Source organism: Antennarius striatus, chromosome 19 (assembly GCF_040054535.1).
Source record: "Antennarius striatus isolate MH-2024 chromosome 19, ASM4005453v1, whole genome shotgun sequence".
Lineage (NCBI taxonomy): Eukaryota > Metazoa > Chordata > Actinopteri > Lophiiformes > Antennariidae > Antennarius > Antennarius striatus.
The window spans coordinates 14,369,780-14,382,624 of record NC_090794.1 but is presented as its reverse complement, the minus strand read 5'-3'; the positions used below and the strand labels follow the sequence as shown (position 1 = coordinate 14,382,624).

Below are 12,845 nucleotides of genomic sequence, written 5' to 3'. Positions count from 1 at the left end.
GGATTTTCTATTGACATAGCCTGTAAGATATTTTCTGGTAGGTTTTTAGAAACAATCTTAGAAAAGGTGTGAACTCTTTTTGTGCTCTTGTAGGAGAACGCACCAATAAAGTTTCATTGCTATTAAACAAAATGTTGCAGAGGTACAAATGTTTACACACATTCTGAAAAGGTTTTACATTAAAATTATGTTTCTCTGTTACAACCGCTGAAAAAAAAGGCCATAATTGTACCAATCATATAATTTATTTAAATATGGATCATATCCATTTAATGAATGTTAGTCACTTTAATTTATGGTATATAGGTAGATTCCTCATATTCCTGGCTTTACAGTGCATGTACATATTTCTCTTAAGTAGTTATAGCCAGCTGTATGTACAGTGGAACATCAGGACAACAAATATATAAATATAGACTGTAACACACAGATCCACAGGAGGGCTGTGACTTACAACTGCCTTGCAAAGATGCATAGAAATTTTCATGCAGTTAATAATTTAATCACAGTTCTTTCTCATAAGCTTATGTGGGTGAAACTGCTGTGACTGCCATCCAGGGTCTATGACAATTGCTGTTTGCATATACAGGGTAGTGCAGCAGAAGGGATCGGTTCGACCTAGAATTCTCATTCAGAGGAAACCAATCACAGAATGCTATTCGTGCTAAAATCAATGCATCTGTATTTTGATCGTTTCTAGAAGAAATGAACAAAATAGAAATATGCAATCCCTTCTTTTTTGTTTTAGCAACATTTTTTGGATGGCAACAGGAATGAAAGGCCCCATGATTTAACTTCTCTCAGTCACTTGCTTCTTTCATCTTCTCTGCTCCTTAGCGTCAACACCATGTTCTTGGTTTGGTTTTGTTGCTCCCTCGTGGTAACAGCCAAGCATCAATGCCCAGTGTGGTGGGTTGAAGTAATCCATGTTTTAGTGGTACAGACCTCACCAAAGGGCACCGCCATGCCTAATATCAGTTAGGGGCTGGTCAGAGTGTTTTCGGCTTCCCTCCAACTGTCTAAGGCACTTTTTCCCACGTTTTCTTTCTTCTGGAGAATTTGTTTTGCTTCAACCTGCAATGATGAGGAAAAGTAAATTTAGTGCTGTCTCCAACTTGGCTTCACTTTTAAGATTCTTTGTGTTCCAAAAATGAATCACGAACACTAAATCAGTTCACAGATATGCTTTAGATATGGCTGTTCTGGTGCCAAGACCAGAGTAATTTGGATATACATTGACACGGGATGCAAACCAGCAATGTGAACAGCTGTCTTTGTCTCCAGACGGGAAAACAGGAATCTGAACTTTCAAACTTTAACTTGCACGTCATTTTCCCGATATTCTTTGATGAAATGGTGGTAAATTCTTCCGATATGTAAGTGTAATACGGACATGTAACAAAGTTACCTGCATTTCATATTACACTGAGGTGAATTACGGGCAGGCTATCCGCAAATAGCTAACAATCCCCTTTGGAGTAGTATATTAAATAAATTGTTGTTGCATTCACATGTAAACTGAATTTATGGACGCATTATGTTACATCATAATATGTACAGTATAGTGATCTGTAGCTTTGGCACTATTCAATTTGGAAATGTGGTGGAGCAAAAGGATAAAAGACCATATTCATTTTAAAAGCAGAACAGGTGTCCCAGAAAGTACAATATTTGAGAAAAAGTGTTTTGCCCATCTGCAGTGCTGCTGTGAGCGGTTCATGAATGGTATCCAAAGCTGTTTAAATCAATCCACTGCACTTTAAGAAAGTGTCTTGAAAACGTTTTGCTTCTCATCCAAGAGGCTTCCTCTGAACTGAGGAACCCTGTTTGTATTTTAGAAACGTATGTGATGATTGATTATATTTATTTTTCACTGCTTCATAGACTGTTAGAAACTCGACGATCTATTCCGGTTTTTAGAGAGTACCTTTCCCTCATTCGGTCATGTTTTCAACAGACAGGTTACATTATTGGTTTGAAATGCAGGAAGAATCAAAAAACGGATCGGCAAATTCTAAATTTCCTTCTGGCCCAAGCAAAGATGGCAATTTATCTGAGCAGGAAGAACAACGTTGAAGATTCATCTGACTGCAGTACAGAAGCCATTTTAAGAGGAATGTGTCAAGCAATAAACAGAATGGATTTGAACTATTTCAGCACTAATGATTAAGAAACTTTTACGAACCTATGGTGTGTCAAAGGTGTCTTATGTTCCGTGTTGAGTGAGGAACTTGTGTTCTGTCAGCGGTTGGTTTAATTCCGGTATATTTTGCTAATATTCCTTCATGTCATATTATTTGTTTTTGAAACGTGAGCTCGTGACCTGCCCACCCATCATATTCCCTACCTGATTGTGGCCCCAAGTCTCATGCCGAGTGGGCAAGATGGAACCAAGTTCAAAGAGTGTGTTTGAGAACTCAGATGGACTGGTTGATGCTCTGTAATGTGAGATGATGTGGGCTAATGTCAGCATCTCTTTTGTTTTGTCTTTGCCTTCTTTTGCTTGTGAAGAAAACAACCAGTTGAACATTTATAAATATATATTAATTAGCTGATGTTCTTTCGTAAGCCAATCTGAAACACAAAACGTTTTTTCTTTTTTTGCACTTGTGTTTTTTGCCTTTAAATGTAATATAGGGGTGACTGATTTGGGGCAATGTCTTCCACCATATGCATTTTGGTAAACTTCAAATTATACCTCTTTACCCTGACATCGAACCATTGATCATCCATTGAACACTTGAGTCAATGTACTTCCTCTTTCCTTCAAGGTTGAGTGTATGTTGGTTTAGAACTGCCACACACTTCAGTAGAAATGTTTTATGACATAAGCACTAATAATATAGTCGCAGTACAACAATGGATTAATCCCTTGATGTATTGATATTTGCCTTTTATTTAACATTACTTTCACTACTACCATTGCTGCTGTATGTGTTTGGTCTGCAATCAGACATCGTTCAACTCTATAGAATTCTAATATGTGTCACCAACACGACATACATGTGTCTTCTGTCATATCTTTATTGCTGTTCTCTCTCTCCCTCTTTCTGCTTGTAGCGCAGGTTGGCCAAGTACTTATTATTTTTAAAGGATTGTGCATTACAGTCTATAAATGGTAAATGGATGATAGATTGAACTGATTGGATGTTTTCTCTTTCCATTTACAGAAAATATTCAACTTTGTGAGCTATGGTATTACTCTCCTTTTAGAAAAAACAAACAAACTGCAATGCCAATGTTATCAATGAAAATTGGGATGTCAAATACTAAAAATCTTCTTTTTCTTCTACTTCTTCTCAAGTAAATCATGCCCAGTACCCATAAGACATACGCCTAATAGTATAACACAATAAAACCTGTGTTCAATGACTTTTGAAGGCATCACGTTACCTTGAATGTGCTACCCTTCTGTGCACTGCGGGCTGCCTGCTAGCCGTGTGAGAAGTCGTGCACATCTTTTGAAATCTGAGTAGGATATGAAATGACAAATTGTTGCATTTGAGAACCTTTCACATAAGAGCATTGATAAAACATTTCAAACAAAGAGAGTAGCAGTTTAAAGGCAGCTTACATGCAGGTATCGTGCAGTCTCTGGTGTGGTGGTAGAGTCTGTACACGTGCTTCCTGCACTTGGGGCTGAAGTAGAGTGGCCCTGCAATAGAGGAGAGCATATTTTAGACCATTTCCAGCTCCAAGACCACCTGCACCAAAATCTGTCTTTGACTATTAACTTCTCTTGCCATGGTCAACCATCATCCAGTGTTGTTAGTGTTATCACTCTAAGAAAATAACTTCTCACCTGTCATATGCTTTAGGAATTTCTCCTTCTTTCTGAGATCATTGGGGAGTATGACTGTGGACAGCAAAGAGTCAGTTGTAAATTAGTGCATACCTTTTGAAAATCTATTAACATTTTAATTTGGTATACTCAAATAACAAGACACACAGCATCAGGTGGTATACAGTCATGTAGACCGATCTGATTAATGTTCTCCAGGTCATGAAGACCTGCCTCTGACATTTGGCCTGCAGTCACCTCTCTGTATTAAACTCAAGGTGGGTTGGAATATGCCTTAGGTTTTTCACTAAGAATTTTCTTCCATTAATTCAATCAGACTACAATGACTTTTCCCACAATGAGCTGTAGGAGACATCCTCCATCAGGCTACAGGTGACAGCATCTTTCTGAGAACAAGCCTCCACTCACCGACTGTCTTTTCCCGTCTGTCTGATTTCAAGTTGCGTAAACCCCTTGACTCTACCGGGGAGCTCTTGGTCAGCTCCGCTGACGGGGCCTCCGTTCTAACGCCGTGGCGACGGCGGCTTTCCTCCACTTGTCTGACGACCTGAACTATCCGCCTCTGGTCCTGCTGCGCGCCGGCGCCGGCCGTGGCTGTAGTCACCCCAGTCGGGGCCGCCGAGGGTGCGCTCTCACCGCAGCGGCCGGTCAGTGCGCACATCAGCAGCACCAGCCCCATATTGAAGTGTTTGCGCAGTCCGCTCATCGCTCCCGCGGCGTGAAACAGTGAACTCCCTCTCCAGCGCCTCTGGAAAAGTTTAACCAAATGTAAGAGGGGTCGAGAACGGGTGCCAAAGCAGCCTGCTCCCCGTGTCATTTGTCAGGCTGTTAAATAAACCGCCTGTTAATGCTTCATAACATAAAGTACACAAAGTATTTTTACTTTTGACGGACAGAACAGACTTGAACTGTGACAACCAAACATATGAAAATACAGATTAACTCTATTTTCGATTAGGAATAGACTATTGATTGATAAACAAAATGTCAAAATTTTTGAATGTTTGTGCACCAAGCCGGTTTTTCACGTCTTCATTTACACTTTATATTCTGGACCAAAACACTATCAAAGTTTCAGTTTTGTTCCACTTGCTGTGTTGTTGTTGTTGTTGTTGTTGTTTTTTAATATAACGGACTTCTAGACCACCCGTGAGTCATTTGGGAAATAAATCACCATAACTGGAGTAAAGGGTGACACCTGCTTTTAGTTGTTTTTTGTTTGTTTGTTTGTTTGCTTTTACAACCCAGATCGAGATTTCCTTTTCAAACGACTGGTTGGAACAAACTACACGCATTATTTAGAGTATGGGAAAAAGTCAAGGAAGACATGAGTGATGGGAATAAACTGTGATTACCTTCAAATCTCTTAAACGTCTCCAGGAATGATCACGTTCCGATGATGAAAATGGAAAGAACTGCGCGTAATTACTTCTTCTGTTCTGGTGAAAATAAGTCCCTTTAAATGTGCTCTTATGTGAGAAACATCAGGGCTCCTGGAGTCCCATCAGTACACGCGGAGCATCAGTGGTCCTCCCCTGGACACCGGCCGACGGAAGGCAGCGAGCGGGCAAACAGCTCCAAGTCCCGTGTGCGTCTTTTACGAAGCAGCAGATCCGTCGTCCTGAAGTGAGGCTCACTTTTTATCCTGTCCCACAGACACACGCAGAGTTACACCATCGTATCTGTGTAGATAACAAGACGCGCTGGTGGAGGGAAAAGACCTCTCGGCTTGGCAGACCATCACTGAAACGCCGTGTGAATTATTCTGCCCCCCCCTCCTCCCCTCCTTACTCCATTTATCTGTGCGTTACGCAGTAACATGAAACGTCTTTTTCCAACTAATTCTTCTCTCGATGTTCCAGTCAGTTCAATATTGAGCCCAGACGCCGGCTTCCTGAGAGAAATTCGTCCATATCATCCTTGCGATTCTCAGAATTTAATATGATCGTTTTAATTCCATCACGGGAATTGAGACTCAATCACTTTTTGAGAATTAGTTACGCACGGCTTTTAAAACGTAAAGCACTGTGGTTTCCAATTGGAGCTGCCGCCTATAGTCGGGAAGAGTTCTGTAGAAGGTTTCTCCCCCTTGGACACCAGTTTGTACTGATGTCTATGTTTGGTATAGCTTTATTTAATAGATGTAGTCTGCTCCCCTTAACCCCACCCAGCAACTGACTCCCCGCACACTCCCAAATGTCACCAAACAGCGAGACTGGAGCTGTTGCTGTTGTTGCTGGAATGAAAACAAATTACAAACATATTTAAGGGCAATTAAATTATTACAGAGTTCCATCAAGGTCCGTCCCATAAAATTAAACTTCAGTAACGATTTTAAACTTTGATGTGTGAAGGACAAGACACACTGATTCACAGCAGGAGAACCTTATCATAACTTTTGTAAATCAAGATCAACTGATTTCACCTTCTAATACTAATATTAGTATTAGTACTAATTCTAATACTACAACAACTACTACCAATAATAATGAAATGTCCAACAAAGGTGCACGTCTCAGTGGTTTTAAAACACTAAATTCATAGGTCAGGGGTTGTTGGTTTTTTTTTTTTACTTTGCTGCTGTTAGATGAACATAAACCAGAGTGATGGTTGGCATCATATCGATGAAGGTCATCCTGGGCGGCAGGCAGGTGTGATGGTCTGAGGGGATCTCACAATCCTGGCTCTCATGCAGTTTACGGTAGATATCCACCTTGAGTGCTGCAGGAGAAATTACATCTGGAGCACAACCTGACCTCTGACATGCGTTCGGAAGGCTTACATGAAAGTAATTTCTTTACACAAAACAGACACAAACTCTAATGCAACAGTTATAGTATCCTGTCAAATAAAGGAATAATAAAAATGTATTTCATCTCTAACTGACGAAAAGGCATGTTGTATTTTTAATCGATCTAAATTAATCAGTCTAAATGTTGTACTGTTATGGAAACTATTTGAAAATGAATACCAACAATACATTTATATTTATTTCAATAAATTAAATGTTCTGTGAGTAGAAGAACCATCAGCGAGTCCATTCCTCTGTTCTTTCTGTCGTCGACAAATCTGAAAGTGCATCCACTATATGTTCTGGTATGTGTAAAAGGAAACTGTAAATATAATGTTACGTAGCTGACTCAACATCACCTCTCAATCGCCACTCATGACTTACTGGAAGTGTGTGTGTGCCTGGTGATCAGAATCTGCTGTTAAATTTGTTGAGTTCTTTCTTTGCCGTTCCAGCAAGTTTTATGAAAACCAGAAAGTGTTGTGTCCAGTAGATTTATCTTCTGCTTGTTTATTAACTGCTTGTCTGACAAGCAAACAGAATGTGAAACAAACCAGACTAAAGACAAGACCTTTTATCAGACTGATGCCTCCTGCAGTTTCAGCAGGGGGCATCAATCTGCTGTTTCAGTCCTTCTGAAGTTGATCTGTCTCATGGTTGTCAGAAACAATGTGGAAGGTGACATTCTGACAGTATTTGAGGATTAAAGACACCATATACACTTCTTATCTGTTACCATGTGTCTTTGACAGAAATGCACCTTGTTTAGCAGAAATAGCTCAATTATGAAAATATCCACCGAATGCCAAAATAGCAGAACACTGTGTTCTTGCATGACTTTAAAAAACCCTAACAGCCACATGTGAATTTTTCACAACATATCCATGTATAATTGAGTCATGTTCATATGATTTTGAGTAAACCACATGAGGAAAACCTCACGGATTGTCTCAGTGGTGATTTCTACACAATTTCTCATTTCCTTCACAAAAACAGATCTGTTTGGCAATTCATGGCTTTAAGGAACATGTGATGTGATGTGTGTGTGTGTGTGTTTTTTAATGATCCTGTTTTTGCCCTTCTGATCAAAGTTGAAAATGTCTTTTTTTTCATGTTACTCAAACACACTCAATAAATGGTTAAAACAGAATAACCCACCTCTGAAGTCAAGGATTTTGGATTTATTTCATTTGGCTAACTCATATTTGGCTTTCAAAGTGATCCAGATATCCATTTTGAAATGTGCACTTTCATTTGCTGAAAGGAATTGGTTTTGGGAATGATTAATGTGTAAAATAAGGTTAAATAATGGTTCTTTTCAAACTTTTTTTTTTTGGACATAAACTTGAGTAGCTACCAATCTTATTCTTGAACAAAAAAATGAATCATTCCTATTTGCCACCGGTTTTCATGTAAAACGTTTTCTCATCATGTGCCTCTGTTGAGAGGCAATCCTTCTACTATAATGGAAACAGAACAGAAAAATAGATCAGTCATCTTATCTGTTTGTTCCAATAATCCATATTCAGAGATGTTTTCATTCTGATTTCTCCTCTGTCTTTGATTAGTGATTACAGTCCAAGCGATTTTAAAATATAATTCATTGTTTTTCTTTTGTAGCATTTTGCACACAACAAATGTACTTAAGTGGTGGTGTCTTTTGGGATTGGAACTTCAATAGCTTGTATATTTCCTTGGTTGCAGGTTGAATTTTGGCCCAGTCTGTAAGTGGGGTTTGTTTCAGATGTGGGCCTGTTCACTGAACTTTACTAACATGTATCTCATTTGTTGGAGAGATACCTTTAGATATTTTTAAAAGTCAAAGCCTTTCATTAATTTATATGAATTTGAAAATTGCATTGTTTTCTGTAATGTGCAGTTAACTACTTATGATTATCAGGGATAGCTTAAATATTTGCTGACAAAAATCTGTCTTCAAATTTTTTTTAACGAAATGCACCAATGGTATCCTGACTATTTTTTGCTTGTTTTTCTCATCTCTCATACAGATATGTGAGCCTGGATACTGGATAACTGTGAACTCTGTCTTAAGCTTCAAGTCTCAGGCTTCAAGAAAGTCTCGAGTCATTACTGTGCGAGTCAAGTTAAGTCGAGTTGAGGTATAGTTTTGGTCAAGTAAGGCACAAGTTGTCGCAAAAATTTAATAAGCTTTAATAAGCATCCGTCTTTTGTGGTGGACTTTATTTGCAACAAAATCATTATTTGAAATCCATTACAATGAATTGCATGTGCAAAAAAGCAACACTGACAAAACTTTGTCACTCAGTTGTGAGCAGTTGGGTTGTATAATTAGTAGTTCTTGTAGCTCAGGCCACAAGGACCAGGCTTGGGAACCATCCATCATGTACTGACTGGGAACTGTCTCTCCCAGAATAGAGAGAGAATGGAGTATAACTTTATTGATCCCTTAAGGAGGTTCCGTCAGGGAAATTAACATCCCAGTCACACACAGCACAGCACAGTGAGTACACAAAACACAGAAAAAGCACACAGAAAGCACCAGCACAGAGAACGTCGTACCAACACCAAATAGAAAGAGTAATAAATTACCCATCAAGAATATACAAATAGAAAATCATAAATCTTCTTCTTCTTTTCCTTTCGGCTTTTCCCTTCAGGGGTCGCCACAGCAAATCAATTGCCTCCATCTAGCCCTGTCCTTTGAATTGTGGTGGGGGTTTCGTTTCTCTTAAGGACAGTAGACAGTGTAAAATACAAGATATTTATTTGTCAATTCAAATCATGTTTAGGTTGAGTAGCAGTACAATAATATCATCAATAGGTTGAGTATGAGTCCAATAATATCATCGATGATATTGACAGACAGACAGGTTCAACAAACAGACAAGTTCAACAAATACTTATCTAAGCATGATGAGAGCGCTGGGGACGATGAAAAAGTCCTCCGGTGTGTTGCAGAGTACTCTGGGTAGATGAAAACTTCAAGTACCAACTAAAACATGGATCACATCTCTTCTTATACTCTGAAGGCGTAACTATGGGAGGTGTGAATCAGTTGTTTAACTTAATTCCCTCTGCTCTCCACTAACCTTTCCCCCATTTTCAGTAGGTGCATCATGACCTCAGTAAGTTAGCAGAGACATCTAGTCGACAGTTTCACAAGGCTGATGACATAACGTAATCAGTCACGCGGACATTTAGTGCAGACAAAATTATTAACAGATACTGACATTTACGCAAACTCTTCTAAAAACAGATTAGATTCTTGCAGAATCTTTCATGACCTCGAGACTTCCTGGGGCCGTTTCTCCCAAGTGCTGAAAGATTTGACACACACACTCTAGATTTTTGGGTCAAGAAATGATATTCTTTTATTATATTATTATTTTATTTTATTATATTATTTTATTGTATTAAAAACTTTCCACCACAGAATCCTCTTCTCTCATACCAACTACCTTCATGTCTTCCCTCATTACATCCATAAACCTCCTCTTTGGTCTTCCTCTAGGCCTCCTGCCTGGCAGTTCAAAGCTCAGCATCCTTCTACCAATATATTCACTATCTCTCCTCTGGACATGTCCAAACCATCTCAGTCTGGCCTCTCTGACTTTATCTCCAAAACCTCTAACATGTGCTGTCCCTCTGATGTACTCATTCCTGATCCTATCCTTCCTGGTCACTCCCAGAGAGAACCTCAGCATCTTCATCTCTGCTACCTCCAGCTCTGTCTCCTGTCTTTTCCTCAGTGACACTGTCTCTAGACCAAACAACATCGCTGGTCTCTCCACAGTTTTGTACACCTTTCCTTTCATTTTAGCTGAAACTCTTCTATCACACATCACACCTGACACTTTTCTCCACCTGTTCCATCCTGCCTGTACACGCTTCTTCACCTCTTTCCCACACTTTCCATTGCTCTGGACTGTTGACCCTAAGTACTTCAAATCATCCACCTTCTTGATCTCTTCTCCCTGTAACCTCACTCTTCCACTTGGGTCCCTCTCATTCACACACATGTACTCTGTCTTACTGCGGCTAACCTTCATTCCTCTCCTTTCCAGGACAAACCTCCACTTCTCTAGCTTCTCCTCCACCTGTTCCCTGCTCTCACTACAGATCACAATGTCATCTGCAAACATCATAGTCCATGGAGATTCCTGTCTAACCTCGTCTGTCAGCCTGTCCATCACCATAGCGAACAAGAAGGGGCTCAGAGCTGATCCCTGATGCAGTCCCACCTCCACCTTGAACTCCTCTGTCACACCTACAGCACACCTCACCACTGTCTTACAGTCCTCATACATGTCCTGCACTGCTCTAACATACTTCTCTGCCACTCCAGACTTCCTCATACAATACCACAGTTCCTCTCTGGGCACCCTGTCATAAGCTTTCTCCAGATCTACAAAAACACAATGCAGCTCCCTCTGGCCTTCTCTCTACTTCTCTATCAACATCCTCAAAGCAAATACTGCATCTGTAGTACTCTTTTTTGGCATGAAACCATACTGCTGCTCACAAATGTTCACTTCTGCCCTTAGTCTAGCTTCCACTACTCTCTCCCATAACTTCATTGTATGGCTCATCAGCTTTATTCCTCTGTAGTTGCCACAACTCTGCACATCTCCCTTGTTCTTATAAATGGGCATCAGCACACTTCTCCTCCATTCCACAGGCATCTTCTCACTATCTAAGATCCTGTTGAACAACCCAGTCAGAAACTCTACTGCCACCTCTCCTAGACACTTCCATACTTCTACAGGTATATCATCAGGACCGACTGCCTTTCCACTCTTAATCCTCTTCAATGCCCTCCTCACTTCATCCTGACTAATCTTTGCTACATCCTGGTCCACAACAGTCACCTCTTCTAGTCTTTGTTCTCTCTCATTTTCCACATTCATCAACTCTTCAAAGTACTCTTTCCATCTTCCCATCACACTACTGGCACCTGTCAATAGACTTCCATCCCTATCCTTAATCACCCTAACCTGCTGCACGTCCTTCCCATCTCTATCTCTCTGTCTTGCCAACCGGTATAGATCAGTCTCTCCCTCCTTACTGTCCAACCTAGCATACAAGTCATCATAAGCTTCTTGTTTAGCCTTTGCTACCTCTACTTTCACCTTACACTGCATCTCCCTGTACTCCTGTCTACTCTCCTCAGTCCTCTCAGTGTCCCACTTCCTCTTGGCTAACCTCTTTCTCTGTATACACTCCTGTACCTCCTCATTCCACCACCAAGTCTCCTTATCTATTTTCCTTCCAGATGACACACCAAGTACTCTCTTACCTGTCTCCCTGATCACATTAGCTGTAGTTGTCCAGTCATCTGGAAGCACCTCCTGACCACCCAGAGCCTGTCTTAGATCCCTCCTAAAAGTCATGCAACACTCTTCCTTTTTCAGCTTCCACCATTTCGTCTTCTACTCTGCCTTTGCCCTCTTCATCTTCCTCACCACCAGAGTCATCCTACACACCACCATCCTATGCTGTTTGGCTACACTCTCACCTACCACTACTTTGCAGTCACTGATCTCTTTCAGGTTACACCGTCTACACAAGACGTAGTCTACCTGTTTGCACCTACCACCACTCTTACAGGTCACTCTATGTTCCTGCCTCTTCTGGAAGAAAGTATTCACTACAGCCATTTCCATCCTTTTTGCAAAGTCAACTACCATCTGTCCTTCTGCGTTCCTCTCCTGGATACCAAACCTGCCCATCACATCCTCATCACCTCTGTTTCCTGCACCAACATGTCCATTGAAGTCTGCTCCAATGACAACTCTCTCACTTCTAGGCATGCTCTGCATCACTTCATCAAAGTCCGACTAGAATTTCTCCTCCAGCTCACATCCTACCTGTGGAGCATACCCGCTAACAACATTGAACATCACACCTTCTATTTCTAGCTTCAGACTCGTCACTCTATCCGACACTCTTTTTACCTCCAGGACATTCCTAACAAACTCCTCCTTCAAGATAACTCCTATTTCTCTTCCCATCTATACCATGATAGAACAACTTGAACCTTGCTCCTAAACTTCTAGCCTTGCTACCTTTCCACCTGGTCTCCTGGACACACAGTACGTCTACCTTCCTCCTCTGCATCATGTCAACCAACTCTCTACCTTTTCCTGTCATAGTTCCAACATTCAACGTCCCTACTCTTAGTCCTATACTCTTGGTGTTCCTCTTCTCTTTCTTCGAGCGAACGCACTTTCCTCCTCTCCTTCTTTGACCAACAGTAATCCAATTTCCACC

The 12,845-nt window shown here is 40.6% G+C and overlaps 1 protein-coding gene across 1 annotated transcript; it reads right to left on the bottom strand.

Moving 5' to 3' along the window:
- Positions 1-236: 236 nt before the first annotated feature.
- On the bottom strand, positions 237-5,908 carry alkal2a (ALK and LTK ligand 2a). Its single transcript, XM_068342858.1, has 6 exons — positions 5,158-5,908; positions 4,211-4,550; positions 3,803-3,856; positions 3,575-3,655; positions 3,394-3,468; positions 237-1,074 (listed from the first exon to the last, which is right to left on the bottom strand). Exons 2-5 carry the CDS (start codon positions 4,506-4,508, stop codon positions 3,404-3,406), a joined length of 498 nt encoding a protein of 165 aa, XP_068198959.1. The 5' UTR covers positions 4,509-4,550; positions 5,158-5,908; the 3' UTR covers positions 237-1,074; positions 3,394-3,403.
- Positions 5,909-12,845: the final 6,937 nt, after the last annotated feature.